Raw genomic sequence first — 18703 nt, 5'->3', positions numbered from 1 at the left:
CTAGGGCTTTTGTGTGCTTTGACTACACTCTCCCCTCCACCCCACTGTCCTCCTTCCCACCCAGTGAATGCCACACTTTTCTTATATGCACTAGCCTGGTTTCCAGCAAGGATTCAGATTTCCCCTAATCTCATACGTTTGTTCATTTACATTAGGAGTTAGACACCTATGTTCAAATCTCTTAATAACAGATGGTAATAGCCTAGTTGTCCCTTCTGAGATGTGATTAGAAGGTAATATTGCTGTTCTGGAACTCTTGAACCAAGAATGTTGCTGCCAACTTACCCTTCATTACAAGAATATTGAATTTGGGATCCGAACTGGAGATTTGTGATCTGCACCATACCATTCATAGGATCGGAAGGAGTTTTACATGTTTTACCTATAGGAAAGAAAGAGTATTTAGGAGCCAGGTAGAGTAATCTGAACGTTTTTCAGTACATAAGGTCCCAACGTGCCTGTAGCTTGCTGAAGAGGATACACAGTTCTGGTGACGCCGATTTTGCTGCCTTGAGAAAATTCACCAAAGTGTCTCAGCACTGACCACCTTTAAAAAAAACTCCCTCTCCAGATCTGTCTCATCCCCACCTTATGCTTCCCAGAAAAATGTAAACTTTATTCCCACAATGTTATTCTCTGTAATTCAACCAATATAATTCAGAGGTCTCAAAGCTTGAGATTGTCTTATCTCCTAGTTATTCATTCCCCTTCTTTTTCTTGTCCTTACTCGTTGATCATTTAATTTTATTCATGAAAATTGAAGATCCCTAGTGAATAGGAATTTTTCATGAAGGTACCAGGAACTCAAAGCAGTGAGGACATATGTAATAAAAAAAAATAAGTCTCACATATACTATACCTTGGGCAAGCTTATTGGCTTATGTGTCTCAGTTCCAAAATTTGAACAAAGTGAAACAGATCTTATAGACATTTGATTGACACAGAGGATTTCCCAGTCCAGAGTTACTTACGTCTGCACCTGTTCTCAGTGCCTATCCAAACAGAGTTGTTTTGGCAGATGATAGAAAATGGTTTTCCGTAAAAGCCAGGGCGGCATTCATACTTCAAAAATGTACCAACGGGAAACTCAGACTTGTCAGTTAGGTTGGTAGGCTTGGCAAATGGAAACCTTGGGGCACTGCATTGACCTGGAGATCAAGACCCAGCAACATCAAAGTTAGCAGAGAAACTTCCACTCCATTTCCTCTTTCTCTTCAATAGTCTTCATAAATGTGATCAAAAAAGAAAAATGGATTGATTCAATAATCAATAATAATGGATTGATTCCTTTAGAAAGTACCTTAGCAATGAGCTCTTTAAAAAACAATCAGCATTTGCCCATTTAAAAAGTCCCTGCTATTTTGAAGGCAATTAAGCTATTTATAGTCTTTTCTTCACTAAAAGAGAAACTCCAATTAATAGTTTCAAATTTTAGTTGATCAGGAAGTGCCTGATGCTTTGCTTCATCTATCCCACCTTCATTTATCATTCTCTTGTGTAACAAAATGCACACATGCATTTTATCATCCACCTTAACTCTTCGTGGTGCGCCCAGATCTAGAGGGACTACAAGCTTCCTCTCTGGCCCTCAGTGGCAGTCAGTATTGTTGAAAGTCTGTTATCAAGTCAACTGTTTAACACAAGGAGCAAGCAGACAAAAATTCAGCAATTAAAGCTATACTTCACTTTATGAAAGTATGCATTTTCTGATACACTTTTCAAATTAAATACTAGATTCAGCTAGGCCTCCTCAAGAAGATTTAAGTTTATCAAAATAGCAGAGCCAAACAGTATGTAATCAAGAAGAAGTAGCTGTTGAAAAAATATCATTTTACTTTGGTTTTTGAAATCTCTTCTTTCTTTCTTTGTTTTTACTTCTGTTGGTTCCCAGAGCCCCCACTAATTAATTCAAATTATGGAGGACATTTTGAAGCCAGATATCAATTTTGTTAGACTTCAAAGAACCAACTTTTTGACTTTGTTAATTCTGCTCTTATTTTTAGTTTATCTTTACTGCTGTTTTCTTTAAGTTTATTTGCTGTTCTTAAAAAAAAGAAATTTGTTGAGATGATTACTGAGATTTAAAAAAAATTTTATTTTGTCTTTGTTTCTAAAATAAGCATGTGAGACTATTAGGTTTATTCAGAGAATAAATTTAGCTGTATTCCATAAGTTTTGATGTGTCATATTTCCTCTTTTTTAGTTGAAAATATTTGGTCATTGCCATTGTGATTTCTTCACTGATCCATGAAATATGTATTTCATAAGAAGTGTTTTGCATAATTTACAAACATTTTAACTGTATATTTATTATTCATTTTTGAAATTGATTGAGGCTTGTTTTACAGCTCACTGTATGGCCAGCTGTGGTAACTGTAGCATGTGCACTAGTAAAAATGACGTGTACTGCACTAGTGGTACAGTGTTGTGGGTATGTCAGTGAGGTCCAATCTGTTAATATTTATTCAAATCTTCTAGATACTCACTAATTTTTGGAGGTCTGATTGTTCATCTAGTAGATGCTAAAAATGCTGTGTTAAAACATTTTATTTTACATTTGTCGATTTCTTTTTGGAATTTTGTCCATATTTTATTTTATGTATTTGAGGTCATGTTAGTAGGTTCATGAAATTTTAAATTGTTATATTTTATGATACAGTGATATTTGTATAAGAAAATATCTTTATCTCTAGTAATCTATCTTGACTCAAATTCTACTTTGTCTACTTCATTTGTGGGACCCCCCCCAAAAAAACACACAAATGATAAGATGATAGATTGAATTCCCAACATATAAACAATTAAATAATTATTTTAAGTGAACAGTAGTTGTTCCCTTTATCTTCAGAGGCTACGTTCCAAGACATCCAGTGGATGCCTGAAACCTAGAAGAGTACCAAACCTGATGACTGCCAAATGGAACATATTTTTGTTCCTGTGTTCCACTTCCAAATTTAATGCTTTTCCCAACTTAACTGAGCACTTAGCACACACTGTGGTTATAAATTTTGTAGTCTGAGATGTGACAGCAAAACTAGCACAGATTTCTTTTTTCTTCTTCACAATTTCATTGATGAAATACTTGTTCTTACTATAGATCTTAGCAACCTCAATGTACAATTTTTTTCTTTCCTTATTAAGTGGAGAACTTTCTTCTTATCACCTAAAGGAAGGACTTGCTACTAAACTGAACTATAACTCCCTCAGCAGGCTCAGTTAAAATTTTGAATATCTATGTAGAAAGATGTGGTAGGCTAAATAATAACGTCTCAACGATATGCATGCCCTAATCCCTGGAGCCTGTGAATGTTACTTTTGGCGATAAAAGGGTTTTGCAGATGTGACTAAGCATCTTGAGATGGGCAGATTATCCTGGATCATGTAGGTGGGCCCTAAATGTAATCACAAGTGTCCTTAGAAGAGGGAGGCAAGAGGGTCAAAGGAGACTGAAGAAGGGTGATTGAAGATGCTAGGCTGGTGGTTTTGAAGGTGGTGGAAGGAAGCCATGAGTCAAAGGACATAGGCAGTCTCTAAAACCTAGAAAGGGCAAGAAACCCCTTCTTCCCTAGACCCTTCAGAAAAGAATATCACCCTACAGATCGATCCATTTTAAAATTTGGCCTTCAGAACTGTAAGAGAAAAAATTCTGTTGCTTTAAGTCACTAAATCTGTGGTGATGTGTTATAGCACCAATAGGGAATGAATACAAAAAGTAATGGTATAGCGTGTTAAAAATGGTTTATAGAGGCCTGGTCTTCTAGTTGTAACTGTGAGGTCTTCTATTTATAGCTGTGAGGCCTTAGACCAACTGTTCATTCTTTCTGAGCTTCAACTTCATCGTCATAAGGAGGATGATAATATTTACCTAGTAGCTTCGCTGGGAGGGTTGATGGTAGTATATGCTCTCATGTACACAGAAGGCACTTGATAAGTTGCATTTATAGTTATTATTCATAGAAAAAGGAAAAGCTAACAGATTTAATTATTCTGCTAAAGTGGGCATGCTTGCTTTGCTTCCAAGAGTTTACTTTCTACTGAAATTTGCAATCTAGTTTGAAATGAGCCTATTTTGTTGAGAATGCAGTGGAGGACTTCAGTGACTAGTGACCTCTGACCTCTCTTGAATGAGTGTGTCCCAGATGCAGCCTGGGACTTCTCGTCTGCATCGCATAAGCTCTACCCGGCTGCCCACAGAACCGCTGACGGGAATTGCTGAAGCTGCCTTCTCCCTGTTGACAACGGCGCCAGTCATGCTTCATACTGAAGCTAAGGAGATGCTCCAAGAAAGCTCGTGTTTCTTATTTTTCTCTTGTATTAGACAGCCTATATCAGTCATTACACATTCTCTTTATTAAACCAGTAGTTGTTAAGCAAGGATGCCCTTGCCCATGTCTCTTGCTTCATCCTGTGCCGCTCTGTCCCCTCCCCTCACCAGGTTGTAGCCTTTTTTCAGTTTCCTGAAGACATATGCCTGTTCCCTTCTGTCTGTATATTCCTTTTATGGGATATACTTTAATCTTCACTCTGACTTCTACTTTCCCTCCAGGTGTCTGTTAAAATGCCACTTTCTTATTGAAGCCTTCCCAGACCATCTCAAGGACTTCACATCTACATGACTTCCCTCCGCCCCACCCTACAATAATTTCTAGTCAGATCTTTTACTTATCCCTTTATATCAACAACAGTCTATTATGACAATTTGTGTGTTTTAACCTGTGTGCTTTTAGAAATATTTATTTATTGCAATATATATTAGACATACATAGTATGAGGGAAAGAGATAACGTGTTTTTGTTCCTCTAAATTAATACCCAATCTAGTTGTTTAACACTCAACTATAAGCACTTAATGCATATTTGTTGCAATGAAAAAAATAAGTGAAGAATTGCCCATAAAACTTAAAAAACATCAAGTGTCCACGTGATATCCCCAGCGTGTCTAATTCACTGGGTTTGAATTAGAGCCCAGGAATCTATATTTTTAAAAAATTTCACAAGTGATTTTGATAGATAGCACCAATTTGAGAACCACTGTGATAAACAGTAAGAAACCACTGAGTAAAAACCAGTTCCTGTGATTTCCAAGGTTACATCTTTCCCTTCTTTCCCTGACATGTGGGTTGAAAGGTAATTTTGATATTTATCTTATCCATTAATGTGGAAAAGGGAAGAGATTCTAAGTGGAGCTCCCAGTGCCCAAAGTTGTACTGGGAAGGTTGAATGCCACAGCAAACCTCACGAGGAGAGGCTAAAAGAGATCTAAAGCATCAAATCACGTGGAGAACCATTCTTGGAATGGCATTCCTTTCTTTTAATTACTTAAAATTATTGCCTGCATTGTAACATATGAATAGCATTTGTAATACTAAAAATGCAAAATTGAATAATAGTCCAAATTATAAGGAATATATGTGCCTTCAAAAGAAAAGGTTGATCATAGTTTCATTTTCCTCCTTTATTACTAATCCCTCATATTATGGCTAGTTCCTATGATAAATGTATCAGTATGGACTCATATTTACATATTATATACAATAATGGTGTGTATTTAAAGTGTACAATTTGATGACTTTTAACATGCCTATGCACCATGAAACCATCATCAAAATCAAGATAACAAACATTTCCATCACACGCCCCACCCCTACAGAGTTCCCTCATGTCCGTCAGTAGCCACCCAAACTTTCATCTCTTTCTGTAGGAAACTTCTGACTTGCTTTCTCTTACTACACATTGATTCAACTTTCTAGAATTTTACATTTTTTGATTATATCATATAATATAAACAGAATCACTCAGGTTGTTATTGTTGTTGTTGTTTTGGTCTAGCTTTCACATAGCAGTTATTTTGAGATTCATCCAGGCTGTTGCATATATAAAAATTGTGTCTTTTTGTTGATGAGTAGTATTCAATTGTATAACTATGCCTTAGTTTAGATAAGTTGTTCTACCAAAAGGACACCTCCACACATATGTTCATGGCAGCACTATTCACAATAGCAAAAACATGGAACCAACCCAGATGCCCACTGAAAGTGGAGAGTACAAAGAAAATGTAGCACATATACACAACAGAATACTATGCAACCATAAAGAAGAACAAAACCATGTCCTTTGCATGTCATTCTAAGTGAGCTATCACAGAAACAAAAAACGGAATACCGCATGTTCTCACTCATAAGTGGGCCCTAAACATTGGGCACACAAGCACAAGGAGGGGAACAACTGACATTGGGCACTGCTGAAGGGGAGGGAAAGAAGTGATAAGGAGCACACAGCCATCCACTGGGTGCCAAGTTCACTATCACTAGAAGCCCAACTCTCACCTGCATGTGATTTACTTATGTAGCAAATTGTCACATGTACCCCACAACTCATAAAAAAAGAGGAAACTATCACCAAAGAAACTAAAAAAAGTTTTTAAATTAAGAATTTTGGGAAAAATAATGACTGTAATAGCAAATACAGATTGTGTTTTATATTTATCAATATATTCTATTGTATATTTCTTGTCATTATTAAAATATTTAAAAATAAAATGTACTTTAGTTTAGTTGATCCATTCACCTGTTGAAGCACATTTGGATGGTTTCCAGTTGTTGGCTATGGTAAAAAATCTGCTATGAAAATTCATGTACAACTTTAAAATAGTAAGAACCATCTATGAGAAATCCACAGCCAACATACTGCTAAACAGACAGAAATTGGAATCATTTCCTCTGAAAATCAGAATAAGACAAGGATGTCCACTCTCACCCCTCCTGCTCAAAATAGTATTGGAAGTCCTAGCTAGAACAATCAGACAAGTGAAGGAGATCAGGGTTATCCAAACAGGAAAAGAGGAAGTTAAGTTATCCCTCTTTGCAGATGACATGATTCTGTGCCTCAAAAATCCTAGAGAATCTGTCAAAAACCTCCTTGCACTGATAAAGGACTTTGGCAAAGTCTCAGGGTATAAAATAAATGTGCAAGAGACAGTTGAATTTCTATACACCAACAATAAACAAATAGAAACCCAAATAAAAAGCACAATCCCATTCACAAAGCCACAAAAAAAAAAAAGAGAGAATACCTTGGCATCTTCCTAACCAGAGACATGAAAGACTGTTTACAAAGAAAACTACAAAACATTGCTCAAAGAAATCAGAGATGACAGAAACAAATGGAAAAAGTATTCCATACTCATGGATTGAAAGAACGACATTGTTAAGATGTCCGTCCATTCTACAGTAGGCAATCTATTGATTTAACGCAATACCCATTAAATTACCAGCAGCATTCTTTTCAGACCTAGAAATGGCAATACAGAAATTCATATGGAAACATAAATGACCACAAATAGCCAAAACAAACCTCGGGGGAAAAAAAGCGGGAGGTATCACACTCCTAGAGTTTAAACTTTATTATAAAGCTACAATAATCAAATCAGCCTGGTATTGGTACAAGAACAGGCATATAGACCAATGGAATAGGATAGAGATTCCAGAAGCAAAGCCTCCATTTCTCAATCAACTCATCTTCAACAAAGCCTCCACCACCAACCACTGGGGAGAGGAGAACCTGTTCAGTAAATAGTACAGTATTCAGTAAAACTGGCTGGCCACACGCAGAAGATTGAAACAAGACCCCTACCTGTCACCATACACAAAAGTCAACCAAAATGGATCAAAGATAAGCCTAAAACCTCAAACTATAAGAACCTTAGAAAATGCAGGAGACACCCTTGTGGAAATTGAAATTGGCAACCAATTCTTGATCAAAACCCCAAGTGCCCATGCCATAAGAGATAAGATAGACAAGCAGGACTTTATCAAACTGACAAGCTTCTGCAAAGCCAAAGAAAACGTCAAGAGAGTAGGGAGACAGCCCACGGACTGGGAAAAAATATTTGCCAACTGTACATCTGACAAAGACCTAACTTCTAGGATCTACAAGGAACTCAAACATGCCAAAAAACAAAAACAAAAACAAAACAAAAAACAAAAAAGCCCAGCTCCTTTAAAAAGTGGGCAAAAGATATGAATAGGCACTTCTCAAAAAAAGACATATGAGCAGCCAACAGGTACATGAAAAAACTCTCAGCCTCACTAGTCCCCAAAGAAATGCAAATTAAAACTACACTGAGATACCACCTAACTCCAATCAGGACGGCCATCATCAATAACTCAAAAAACAACAGATACTGGAGAGGATGCGGCAAAAAGGGAACACTTCTACCCTGTTGGTGAGAATGTAAAAATAGTTTGGCACTTCCTAAAAGGTCTAAAAATCGACCTTCCATACGATACCACAATCCTTCTACTGGGAATATACCTAGAGGAACTCAAATCACTCTGTGAAAAAGATACCAGTACAGGCATGTTTATTGCAGCATTGTTCACAATAGCAAGAACATGGAGCCAACTGTACTGCCCACTGAAAGAGGACTGGATTAAAAAATTGTGGTACATATACACGATGGAATATTACACAGCCATAATGAAGGACAAAATTATGAACTTCACAACAACTTGGATGGACTTAGAGTCTATAATACTGAGTGATCTATCACAGAAACAAAGAACTGAGTATCACATGTTCCCACTCAAGTGGACCTTGAATAATTATCATAATACTATAAGGAAAGGATTCTCAGTAGTGGGAAATTGCTGGGGGTAGGTAGAATTGGCAGTAGTGGGATTCTGCTAGGGGAGTGGGGGCACACCTCATCAACAAGGGTACCTGCAAAATGAACATTTGTATACTTAACCCTGAATTGTACCCCATGTCTTTAAAATAAAATTTAAATTTAAAAAAAAAGAAAATTCATGAACAAGTCTTTGCATGGACATTTGGTTTCTTTGCTCTTGGGTAAAAACCTAGGAGTAAAATGCTGAGTCAGGTAATAGATGTGTGTCTAACTTTTTAAGAAACTTCCAAACTGTTTTCCAAAGTGATTGTTTTCATTTTACCAGCCCATTAGCAGTGTATTATAATTCCAGTTACTTCACCTCATTGTCAGTACTTGCATGGTCAATCTTTGACTTTAGTCATTCTAGTGGGTGTATATTATTATCTTATTGTGATTTCGTCTTGGATGACTCAGGTCACTTTCATGTACTCCTGATTCAAACCTTCCATTTTTTTTTTTTTTTTTTTTTTTTTGAGTTGGAGTCTTACTCTGTTGCCCAGACTGGAGTGCAGTGGCCGCTCCCGGCCACTGCAACCTCACCTGCTGGGCTCCGGCGATCCTTCCGCCTCAGCCTTTCAAGTAGCTGGAATTACAGGCATGCGCTACCACGCCCGGCTGATTTTTTTATTTATTGTAGAGATGAGGTCTCACTGCCCAGGCGGGTCTCGAACCCGCGGGCTCAGGCAATCCACTCACTTCAGCCTCCCAAAGGCGCGGGATTCAAACCTTCCATTTTTAAGGCCGGTTGACTTATCCTGTGCTATGTGCTCAAGTAACATAAAATTACATCCATGTCTGTTCAAATATGAGCTGTCATATTTGAAGCACACTCTGATCCCCATTCTGCATATTTACTCTTTAAACAAGGAACCTGCACTTGCTTTGCTTAAGTCTCTATCAGTTAAAAAAAAAAGAACATGCACTTTCAATGACAAAGTGATACATTATATATTATATAAATTTTATGCCTAAATAGAAATGTTTGAACTGTGATACAGGTGAAATGAACATTTTAAATGATTTGCTAATCATGATGGCTTAGCACATTCATTAGCTAATATCTAAACAGACAACATATAGTCACAGTGAGTTTCTCTGTAAAGCTATATTTCAACTAGTCTTCTTGATACTTTCCAGATTTTCTTTGTTTTTGTCCATTTTTGGTCAGCTGAGATTAAACTTACAGCATTTCTTCCTCTTAATGGTTCTAACAAAAGCATGTATCTTTGTGAGATGGGGGATTGTCAGTTCTGCCATTTTTATGTTTGCTGGAGTTGTCCTTATTACAATTATCTTCGCTCAGTATTTCTGTGCAGGACACTTTTGAAGTTACATTTACAAATGTGATGTTTACTTTAGGTAGCAATAGAGAATATAAACCACAAATCCACTTATCTGTGCATACATAAGCTGAAATTCATTGCAAAGCACTGAAAGCAAATTGGAACTCCCTTTCTACCATGCATCTTTACCTAGCAGGGAAAACCCAACCAGACTCTACTCGAGGACCAGATGAGGGCGCCAGAGTCCACCCTATATTAAACACTGCCCTGGTGAAGTTTAAATTAGTGTGTTTTTATGGCTCCAAATGTGATCTATCTCCCCGAATGTGAGCCTGAGAAGAATGTATATTCTGCAGTTCTCTATATATGTCAGTCTATATATGTCAGCTATATCCAGTTGACTGATGGTGCTGCTGAGTTCAACTGTGTCCTTACTGCCTTCTGGATCTGCTCCCTTCTGATGGAGGGGTGCTAAAATCTGTCTCCAACTACAGTAATCTATTCATCATTTCTCCTTGCAGTTTCATCAGTTTTTGCTTCATATATTTTGATTCCCTGTCATTAACTGCATGCATGTTAAGGATTTTTATGTGTTCTTGGAGAATTGGGCCCTTTATCATTAAGTAATTTTCTTCTTTATCCTTTTCCTTGGTCTGAAGTCCAGTCTGAAATTAATAGCTACTCCTGTTTTTTTCTTTTTTGACTAGTGTTAGCATGGTATATCTTTATCTACCCATTTACTTCTAGTATATGTGTTTCTATTTAAAGTGGGCTTATAAACAATAATGTAACTGGGTCTTGTTTCTTGATTTACTCTGGCATTCTCTGTGTTTTAATTGGTACATTTAGATCATTGATGTTCAAAGTGAATACTGATATAATTGGTTTAATATTTGTTATCGGTTTCTAATTGTTGCCTTTGTTCTTTGTTCCTATTTTTGTCTTCCACTTTTTTCTGCCCTTTATGGTTTTAATTGAGCATTATATAATTATAATATGTATATTATTCAATTTTTCCCCCTTTATTAGCATATCAGTTATGCTTCTTTTTCACTTCTTTCAGTGATTGCCATAGGGTTTGCAGTATATATTTACAATTAATCCAAATTCACTTTCAAATGGCACTATACCACTTCATGGATAGTGTGAATACTTTGTAATAACAAAATAACTCTAATTCCACTGTTGGTTTTTATATAAAAATTAAATTCCTATGAACCATCTTGTACAACTTGTTTTTGGAATCATTTTTTAAGTTCTACTGAAGTCATGCTCCTTCCACTCAGCCTTTTCTGGTCTTTAGCGCTGAGATTTCTACCTTTTCAGGGATCCTGTAGTCTTGCTTGACTTCTTAGTCATGGTTTCTTAGATATGTATGGGGGTTTTCAGATTACAAAACGTGATCACACACACTACTTCTTCTGATTTTCACAATAACCCTCTCAGAGTAGGATGCCATTTTAAACATGTGGACACTGAAGGTCAGAGATGTGAATGGATTGCAGCAGCGTCTGGAAAAACCATAACCCTACCTTCCTAATGAAGTAGATTTCATAAAACCCCAACACCAACTTCTATATGCATACAACTTGGATGCCTAGCTCTCTTGTATACTTATAAATTCCAAAGGACCAGGCACACTGGGGGCATCTCATCAGCATTTTCAAACCTTAAATTACTCCAGCAACTAAATTGCTAGATAGCTTAGTTTAGGCTAGTTCACATTGGGAGGTTATTGTGATAACCTCATTAAATTAAAAAAATTTTTTTTTTTTTTTTACAATTAATAGTGTCTGGGATTGCTTACAACAGTACCTTAATAAACACGGGCAAACTATAACAGCATTCCAGCAAAAAGGGGAAGGATACTCACACGTCTGACAAAAATCTCTGAGCATCGATAACAGATTGCTTAATTTTCTTGGCATGCTGCTCTTCTAAAAATAAAATGTTAAGTTTTATCACATCTTTTCACTTGACATGTTACTTTCTGATGTCTAAGGAGATAAAACATTAATAACAGCTTTTGTGGAAACTTAGTTTTCTTTTTCCCTTACTCTCTTAGAAGAGAAGGAACAAATCAAACCATGAGTGCAAAATGTCTAGTGGTGGCGAAGAGCAAACTCTGAGTTGTCAGGAAGAGACCGGACAAAAATAATCAAGGTTGTTACTTCAACAGAGACATGGCCTAAGAGCCCAAACAACCAAGAAGGCGTCTGGGGGAAGCCAAAACTAAGGAGAGAACGGTTCTCACTGAGCGTGCTTACCTAGCTGAAATGAAGACAAAGGAAGCGACGGCCTCAACATTTCCATAATACTTATAATAGGCTTTGTTTTGTGCTAAGCATGCCTACTGTCCCTTCAGCCTGCAACTGGCTAGTCACATGGAGCATTCTGACTCTTCGCTTGCTCTTCCAGCCCCCCGGGGCCCGGCACGGACCTGTATTCAAGTTCTCAATTAAGCGCGTGGTGATGACGGTGGCGGTGGTTTGGCATTAGGGTGGGTACAGTCCCTGCAATCCTAGGACTGCTCGTCTAAATACCCTTGGGAGCCAAGAGCAAAGGTAAAGGCTGGGACGGACATCGAGTCAGTGTCAGGTCTTGTGTTCGACACTCCACACGCTTCATGCCATTTAGGTAGCAGCACCATGATGGGTCAGTATCCCCGTTTTACCGAGGAAGAAACAGATTCGGACCGGTGTGCTCACTTTCCTCACCGTTACGTTTCTAGGATTAGAACCCAGGCTCGTGGGATTGATTCCCAACCCCGCTTGCTTTCACCACGATCGGTGTCGCGCTCCGCTACAGCCAGTCCAGACTATGAGCACAGGAAGGCAACGAATTCCGAGCGGCGCCCGGATCAGCACCTGTGCCTTTCTCTGCGCCGGGCACGGCACAGACACCTGGCCAGCGGTCTCCGCGGGCTCCCAGAGGCAGCGAGGGTCTCCAGCACCCAGAAGGACCCAGACCCGGCCCGCCTCCTCGCGCGCTCGGCCCACCCGCGGCGATGGCTGGAGCCCGGCTCCCGGCGCTCCCCGCCCGCCCCGCGTCTCACCCCAGGCCGCCGGCAGCGCGAGCAGCACCAGCACCGCCAGCAGGGCTCCTCCGCAGCACGAGGGGGCGGGGGGCGCCGACGGCCGCGCGGGCTCCGGGCTCCTCGGAGAGGAGGCTCCCATCCTCCCCAAGCACACCTCGACACCGGAGTTGATCTCGGAGAACGTCGAAGGAAGCGCGGCCAAAGCAAAAGAGACCAAGCGCCGGCATCCGCGCCCAGGGTCCGGGGAGGGCTGCGGGGTTCCGGGCAAAAAGCTTTTGACCGCAGCTTCCCTTTACTGGGCGAGGTCTTGTTTACGCCCTAGTAGCATCCGTTTCTGACGGGTTTCGCTCCCCGGGCCCACCTTGGGGACGCAGGTACAGGCAGCAAAGCGTGGCAAGGCTTCAGGGCGAAGCTTCGGCTCCCTGGCCGGTTCCGCGCGGGGAATTTCGCTCCCAGACAAAGGCGGGGGATGGCCACAGCTCCGCGCCCACACAGCCCGGCTGAACCTTTCCTCTTTGCAGGAATCCGTGTGGGCAGGTCAGCTTGTGAAACGCCTGCTCTCTGTGTGGAAGGACAATTTCAGGCGATGTGTGCAGGATGCAGGGTCTATGAAGGACGGATTTCCTTGTCTTGCGCTAAGATATGCCACGCCACTGTAAAGATTTTTAAAAAGGAAGTGACAATCAGATTTACATTTTCAAAATATTCTTTGTGCAGTATGGAGACTAGATTAGTTTAGGGCAATAATACATGGGGAGACCATTACGGAGGGTTTTGCCATCTTACAAGTAAGATTTGATGGCAGCCCTGACTTGGTGGCTAAAGTGAATGATTAACAAAGATATTGGAGATGGAATGAACAGTATTTGCTCATGCGTTGGATTTGGGTTTCTTTCTTTTTTTCCCTTTTTTCTTTTCTTTTTTTTTTTTTGAGTCGGAGTCTCACTCTGTCGCTCAGGCTGGAGTGCAGTGGCACGCTCAGGGTCACCCCAGCGTTTACCTGCTGGGCTCTGGCGATCCTTCAACCTCAGCCTTCCAAGTAGCTGGAACTACAGGTGTGTGCTACCACGCGTGCTACTTTTTGATTTATTGTAGAGAGGAGGTCTCGCCAAATTGCCCGGACTGGTCTCGAACCCGCAGTCTCAGGCAATCCATTTACCTTGTGCCTCCCAAAGTATTTGGATGACAGGCTGAGCCACCCAGCCCGGTCTGGATTTCTTTCTTAAAGTTGGTGAGAAAAAGAAAGGAATCATGAGTAAGTCCAGGATTAAGAGTGAATGATTGTGCTACTTATAAAAATAACAAATATAGGAGAGTGACAAATTTAGGGCAGGGGGTTAAAAATTTAAGGATGAGACCTGCAGGGTAGCTCACAACTGTAATCCCAAGCACTTTGGGAGGCCAATCCAAGAGGACTGCTTGAGCCCAGGAGGTTGAGACTTCAATAAGTTGTGAGTGTATCACTGCACGTGCCAGTCTGGGCAATAGAGTGAGATCCAGACTCAAAAAAGAAAGAAAAAAATTCGAGGATGAATTTATTGCTATCTAACTGTGTGACCCTGTACCCATTAACCAATCTCTTTCCCTCTCCCCTTCCCATTCTCTGGTAACTGCTGTTCTATTTTCTACTTTCACTAGGTCAGCATTTTTAGATTTCACAATTGAGTGATATTATGCTGTGTTTGTCTTTCTGTGCCTGGCTCACTTCACTTAATATAATGTCCTCCAGGTTTATGCATGCTGCTACAAATGACAGGATTCTATTCTTCATCATGGCTGAATAATATTCCATTGTGAATATATACCACGTTTGTCTTTATCTGTGCATCTGTTGATAAACATTTGGGTTGATTTCATATCTTGGCTATTGTAAATAGTGCTGCAATGACTATGGGAGTGCAAGATATCTCTTCGTCATATTGAGTTCATTTCTTTGGGGTATTGTATACCCAGTAATGGGATTGCTGGATCTATTGTAGTTTTATTTTTAGTGTTTTACAAACTCTCCATACGAATTTCTTTTTTTTTTTTTTTTAAGGGAGTCATAAATACATTTATTGGTGGTATTACCGAATGATGAAGGCAGAGAACAGAATACAAAGAAATCACTTAAAAGGAAACATTAATTCTTTAAAAATGCAATATATTTACATGTATATTGACCAATTTTACATATCCGTTTAGATTTACAAACAAATGTAAAGTTAATCCCACAGCTTTCATTCTGAATACTGCAAATTTGAATTCTAGTGTTCTCCAGTCTAAAGTCAGCAGCTTTTGCTATATTTACACCAAGTATGCTTTATTTTGTTTGTTATCTTACCCAAGAGCAAGACTCTGCAAGTTGATCCTGAAGCAGTCAATTAATTAGGAATTTTAAAACAGTCTTTAAGAGAGGAGAAAGCCACATGAAAGAAAAAGTCTCAATACCAGATATATAAATACAAAAGAGAAAACATCAAGAAGGAAAAAGAATCACAGAAATACCACTTCTATTCTAAACTGTAATTTCTAATTCTAGCAACAATTCAACTAGCAGTAGCTTAGATGCTTTTGTTCTAAAAAATAAAATCATTGGTTCTTTCACTACAACTTTCTAACTGTACCCAATGAATAATTATCAAGCCTTCATATTTTTTTAATAACCCAATAATATGATTTATACATTACAGAATCATTAACAAAAGAGGCCCTGAAACATACTGCTGAAAGCTGCAATGTAGCTTTGGAGGCCAGATTTCAATTTACATAATATTGCCATTCGTAAGAGTTTATGACACCCAGTACAATAGTGCTCTGTGCTGTTAACATGGAAACAGTCCACCCGCTCTTGTCATCAGAGAATTACTGATAAGGACGGGATTGTTATGAAAAGCCTACCAGGGCCTCATTGCACATGAAATAATTATGAACTATGATACAACTGTGACAACACAGCCAATTTATAGAACTGAGTTTTTCACTATAATAATAGCACTACAGAATTATGTGACAGTTAAATAGAATTACTTTTCCCTGCTAACTATTCAGTAGAAAAAAAGTTCTTCTGACTGCAATTTTGATTAACAGGATACCTTTAAAATAAACACTAGGGGAACTTGAAAAATGAACTCCTCAGGTTTATTTTTCACAGATATTGAGGAAAGCAGTTTACAAAAAAAATCAAAATTATTCTAAAAACAAATAAATATAAGATCAAATCAATCATTTTTGAAGAAAATATAGCTTATTTTCAAAAGTTTTGTTTAGTTTGTGACTAGATCTGAAAATATTACAACAAATCAAACAGATTCTAACAATACAAATTTGCTACACAAGATGTGAAAAATTACTTCAAGTTTTAAGCTTTCCCCTGTCCCTAAAGAAAGCAAATAAGAAGAGAAAAGGGGCTCTTACTTAAATAAATAAAAGCAAAACCAAAACCACCAACGAAAATTAATCATGTAGGTAACCCTTGTTCTTTCTGAATATTTCAGTTGGTTCTAGATCAGAGTAAGGTTTTGACAGCAAAGGAGTTCCTAGCCTTTTCCTTTGTCTTCCATTCTCTCTCTCTCTCCTTTAAAATAGAAAGAGGGTCTTACTATGTTGCCCAGGCCGGTCTTGAACTCCTGGCCTCAAGTGATTCTCCTGCCTTGGCCTCCCACTATGCTGGGATTATAGGTGTGAGCCACCATACCCGCCTGTCTTCCATCCTCTAGTCATTTCCGTGATTTTGTCAAACAAGGCTATGTGTAGGTTTTCCTACGAAGTCAGGTTGAGTCAGAGGTAGCGTCAGGATGCAGTATACTTGATTATAGTATGTAGTTAGTTCAAATGGACACACCATTATCTAAAAGGATTACAATAAGTACAAAGGCAAAAAGAAAAATGTACAGCCCTCACTGCCTTGCACTAAGAATTTTGAGAAACTGAGAAAAAGTACTTGAAGCCAGGAAACGGGCAACTGCCTCATCGCCCATGAGCTCCCTTAATGTACCAGTTCAGGCTGGTTTTCCACGAATGGCAGCACCCCACTCACATAGTAGGCAATGCCAAGAGACAGCAGAGCGGTGACAAAGATCAAGAGCAACACCCTCCAGAAGCCCAAATCCTCCATAAACTCCTGCCATGTGGTTCGAAAACTGGAAAGGAAGCCTAAGCCTTGCTGCAGGTTGGGATTGAGGAAAGAATGGCTTTCCATGGCACTTTCACTCTCAGCTGTCTGCATGATCTCCAGTTTTGAGTGGGTTCCTCTGTTAAGTCCTTTTGTCTCCTGTTCTTCCAAAGATTCCAGCAATCGGATGAGATCTTTATTCACTCCCCTGTGCTTTGCCAGAACTAAGGGGGTAGCACCTTGATGATTGCAAATATCAATTTTGAGTCCATTGGAAACTAGAAATTGAATCGTATCCACATGGCCACAGAGGTGAAGAGCTGTGTTTCCTTGATAATCTGTTGCCAGAAGATCAGCACCAAATTTATGCAGTAACTGACAGATGTCTACATTCCCTCGGGCTGCTGCGAGGTGAAGGCCTGTTCTGCCCCTGCTGTCACGGATATTTGGGTCAAAGCCACTTTCCAAAAGCCTCTTGGAATAATTAAAATCTCCATCGATACAGGCTTGTAGCAAGGGCACATTAGTCTGAGAAGAATCATTTACAAAAACATAGGACATTTTTCTGATGTGGTAGATGGAATATACCTGCAACTCGGAGGAGCAGCGGCGACACCTTCCCGGCGCAGCGTCGACAGCTCCATACTAATTTCCATAGTGGCTGTACTAAGTTACTTTCTTACCAACAGCATAAAATAATTATTCTTTTTCCACATCCTTGCCAAAGCTTGTTATTTTTTGTCTTTTTAAGAACGGTCATTCTCAGTTGAGAAGGATGGAATTCTCCCCAAATCATTTTACGAAGCTAACATCACACTGATACCCAAACCGGGTAAAAATCAAACAAAAAAAAGACAACTTCAGGCCAATATCCCTTATGAACACAGATGCAAAATTCCTCAATAAGATTCTAGCAAATCAGATCCAAAAACACATCTCAAAAATCATCCACCATGACCAAGTAGGTTTCATCCCCAGGATGCAGGGCTGGTTCAACATTCACAAGACCACAAATGTAGTTAAATGCATCAACAGATGTAAAAACAAGAACCACATGATTATATCATTAGACGCAGAAAAAGCTTTTGATAAAATCCAGCATGCCTTCTTGATAAAAACCCTCAAACACCTAGGTATAGAAGGAACATACCTCAAAATAGTAGGTGCCATCTATGATAAACCACAGCTAACATATTGCTAAATGGACAGAAACTGGAAACATTTCCCCTGAAAACTGGAACAAGACAATGCTGCCCACTCTCATCCCTCTTGTTTAGCGTTGTGTTGGAAGTCCTAGCTCAGGCAATTAGACAAGAGAAGGAAATCAGGAGTATCCAAATAGGAAAAGAGGAAGTCAAGTTATCCCTCTTTGCTGATGATATGATCCTATACCTTAAAAATCCAAGAGAATCTGTCAACAACCTGCTTGCACTGATAAAGGACTTTGGCAAATAAATAAATAAATGTACAAAAGACAATTGCATTCCTATACACCAACAACAAACAGGCAGAGACCCAAATTAAAAGCATAATCCCATTCACAATAGACACACACACACACACACACACACACACACACACACACACACACACACACACACCTCGGCATCTTCCTAACCA

The 18703-nt window shown here is 39.2% G+C and overlaps 1 protein-coding gene and 1 pseudogene across 2 annotated transcripts in view; both read right to left on the bottom strand.

Moving 5' to 3' along the window:
- Window positions 1–13129, bottom strand: part of CR1L (complement C3b/C4b receptor 1 like) — an 89023-nt gene extending 75894 nt beyond the window's left edge. Inside the window, exons 1-3 of the mRNA XM_021717698.1 lie at window positions 13009–13129; window positions 972–1148; window positions 286–382 (exon numbers count right to left, since the gene is read on the bottom strand). Coding sequence (XP_021573373.1) covers window positions 286–382; window positions 972–1148; window positions 13009–13129 — 395 coding nt within the window. The remainder of the gene's footprint in view (window positions 1–285; window positions 383–971; window positions 1149–13008) is intronic.
- Window positions 13130–16677: 3548 nt separating this feature from the next.
- Window positions 16678–17674, bottom strand: LOC103270785 (annotated as a pseudogene). The gene has a single exon (XR_002482552.1). The product of XR_002482552.1 is annotated as an ankyrin repeat domain-containing protein 46 pseudogene (transcript).
- Between the last annotated feature and the right edge of the window lie 1029 nt (window positions 17675–18703).

This window comes from Carlito syrichta, unplaced genomic scaffold (assembly GCF_000164805.1).
Source record: "Carlito syrichta isolate Samal-C Ts95f unplaced genomic scaffold, Tarsius_syrichta-2.0.1 Scaffold310050, whole genome shotgun sequence".
Classification (NCBI taxonomy): Eukaryota; Metazoa; Chordata; class Mammalia; order Primates; family Tarsiidae; genus Carlito; species Carlito syrichta.
This window is presented reverse-complemented; position numbering and strand designations above follow the sequence as displayed.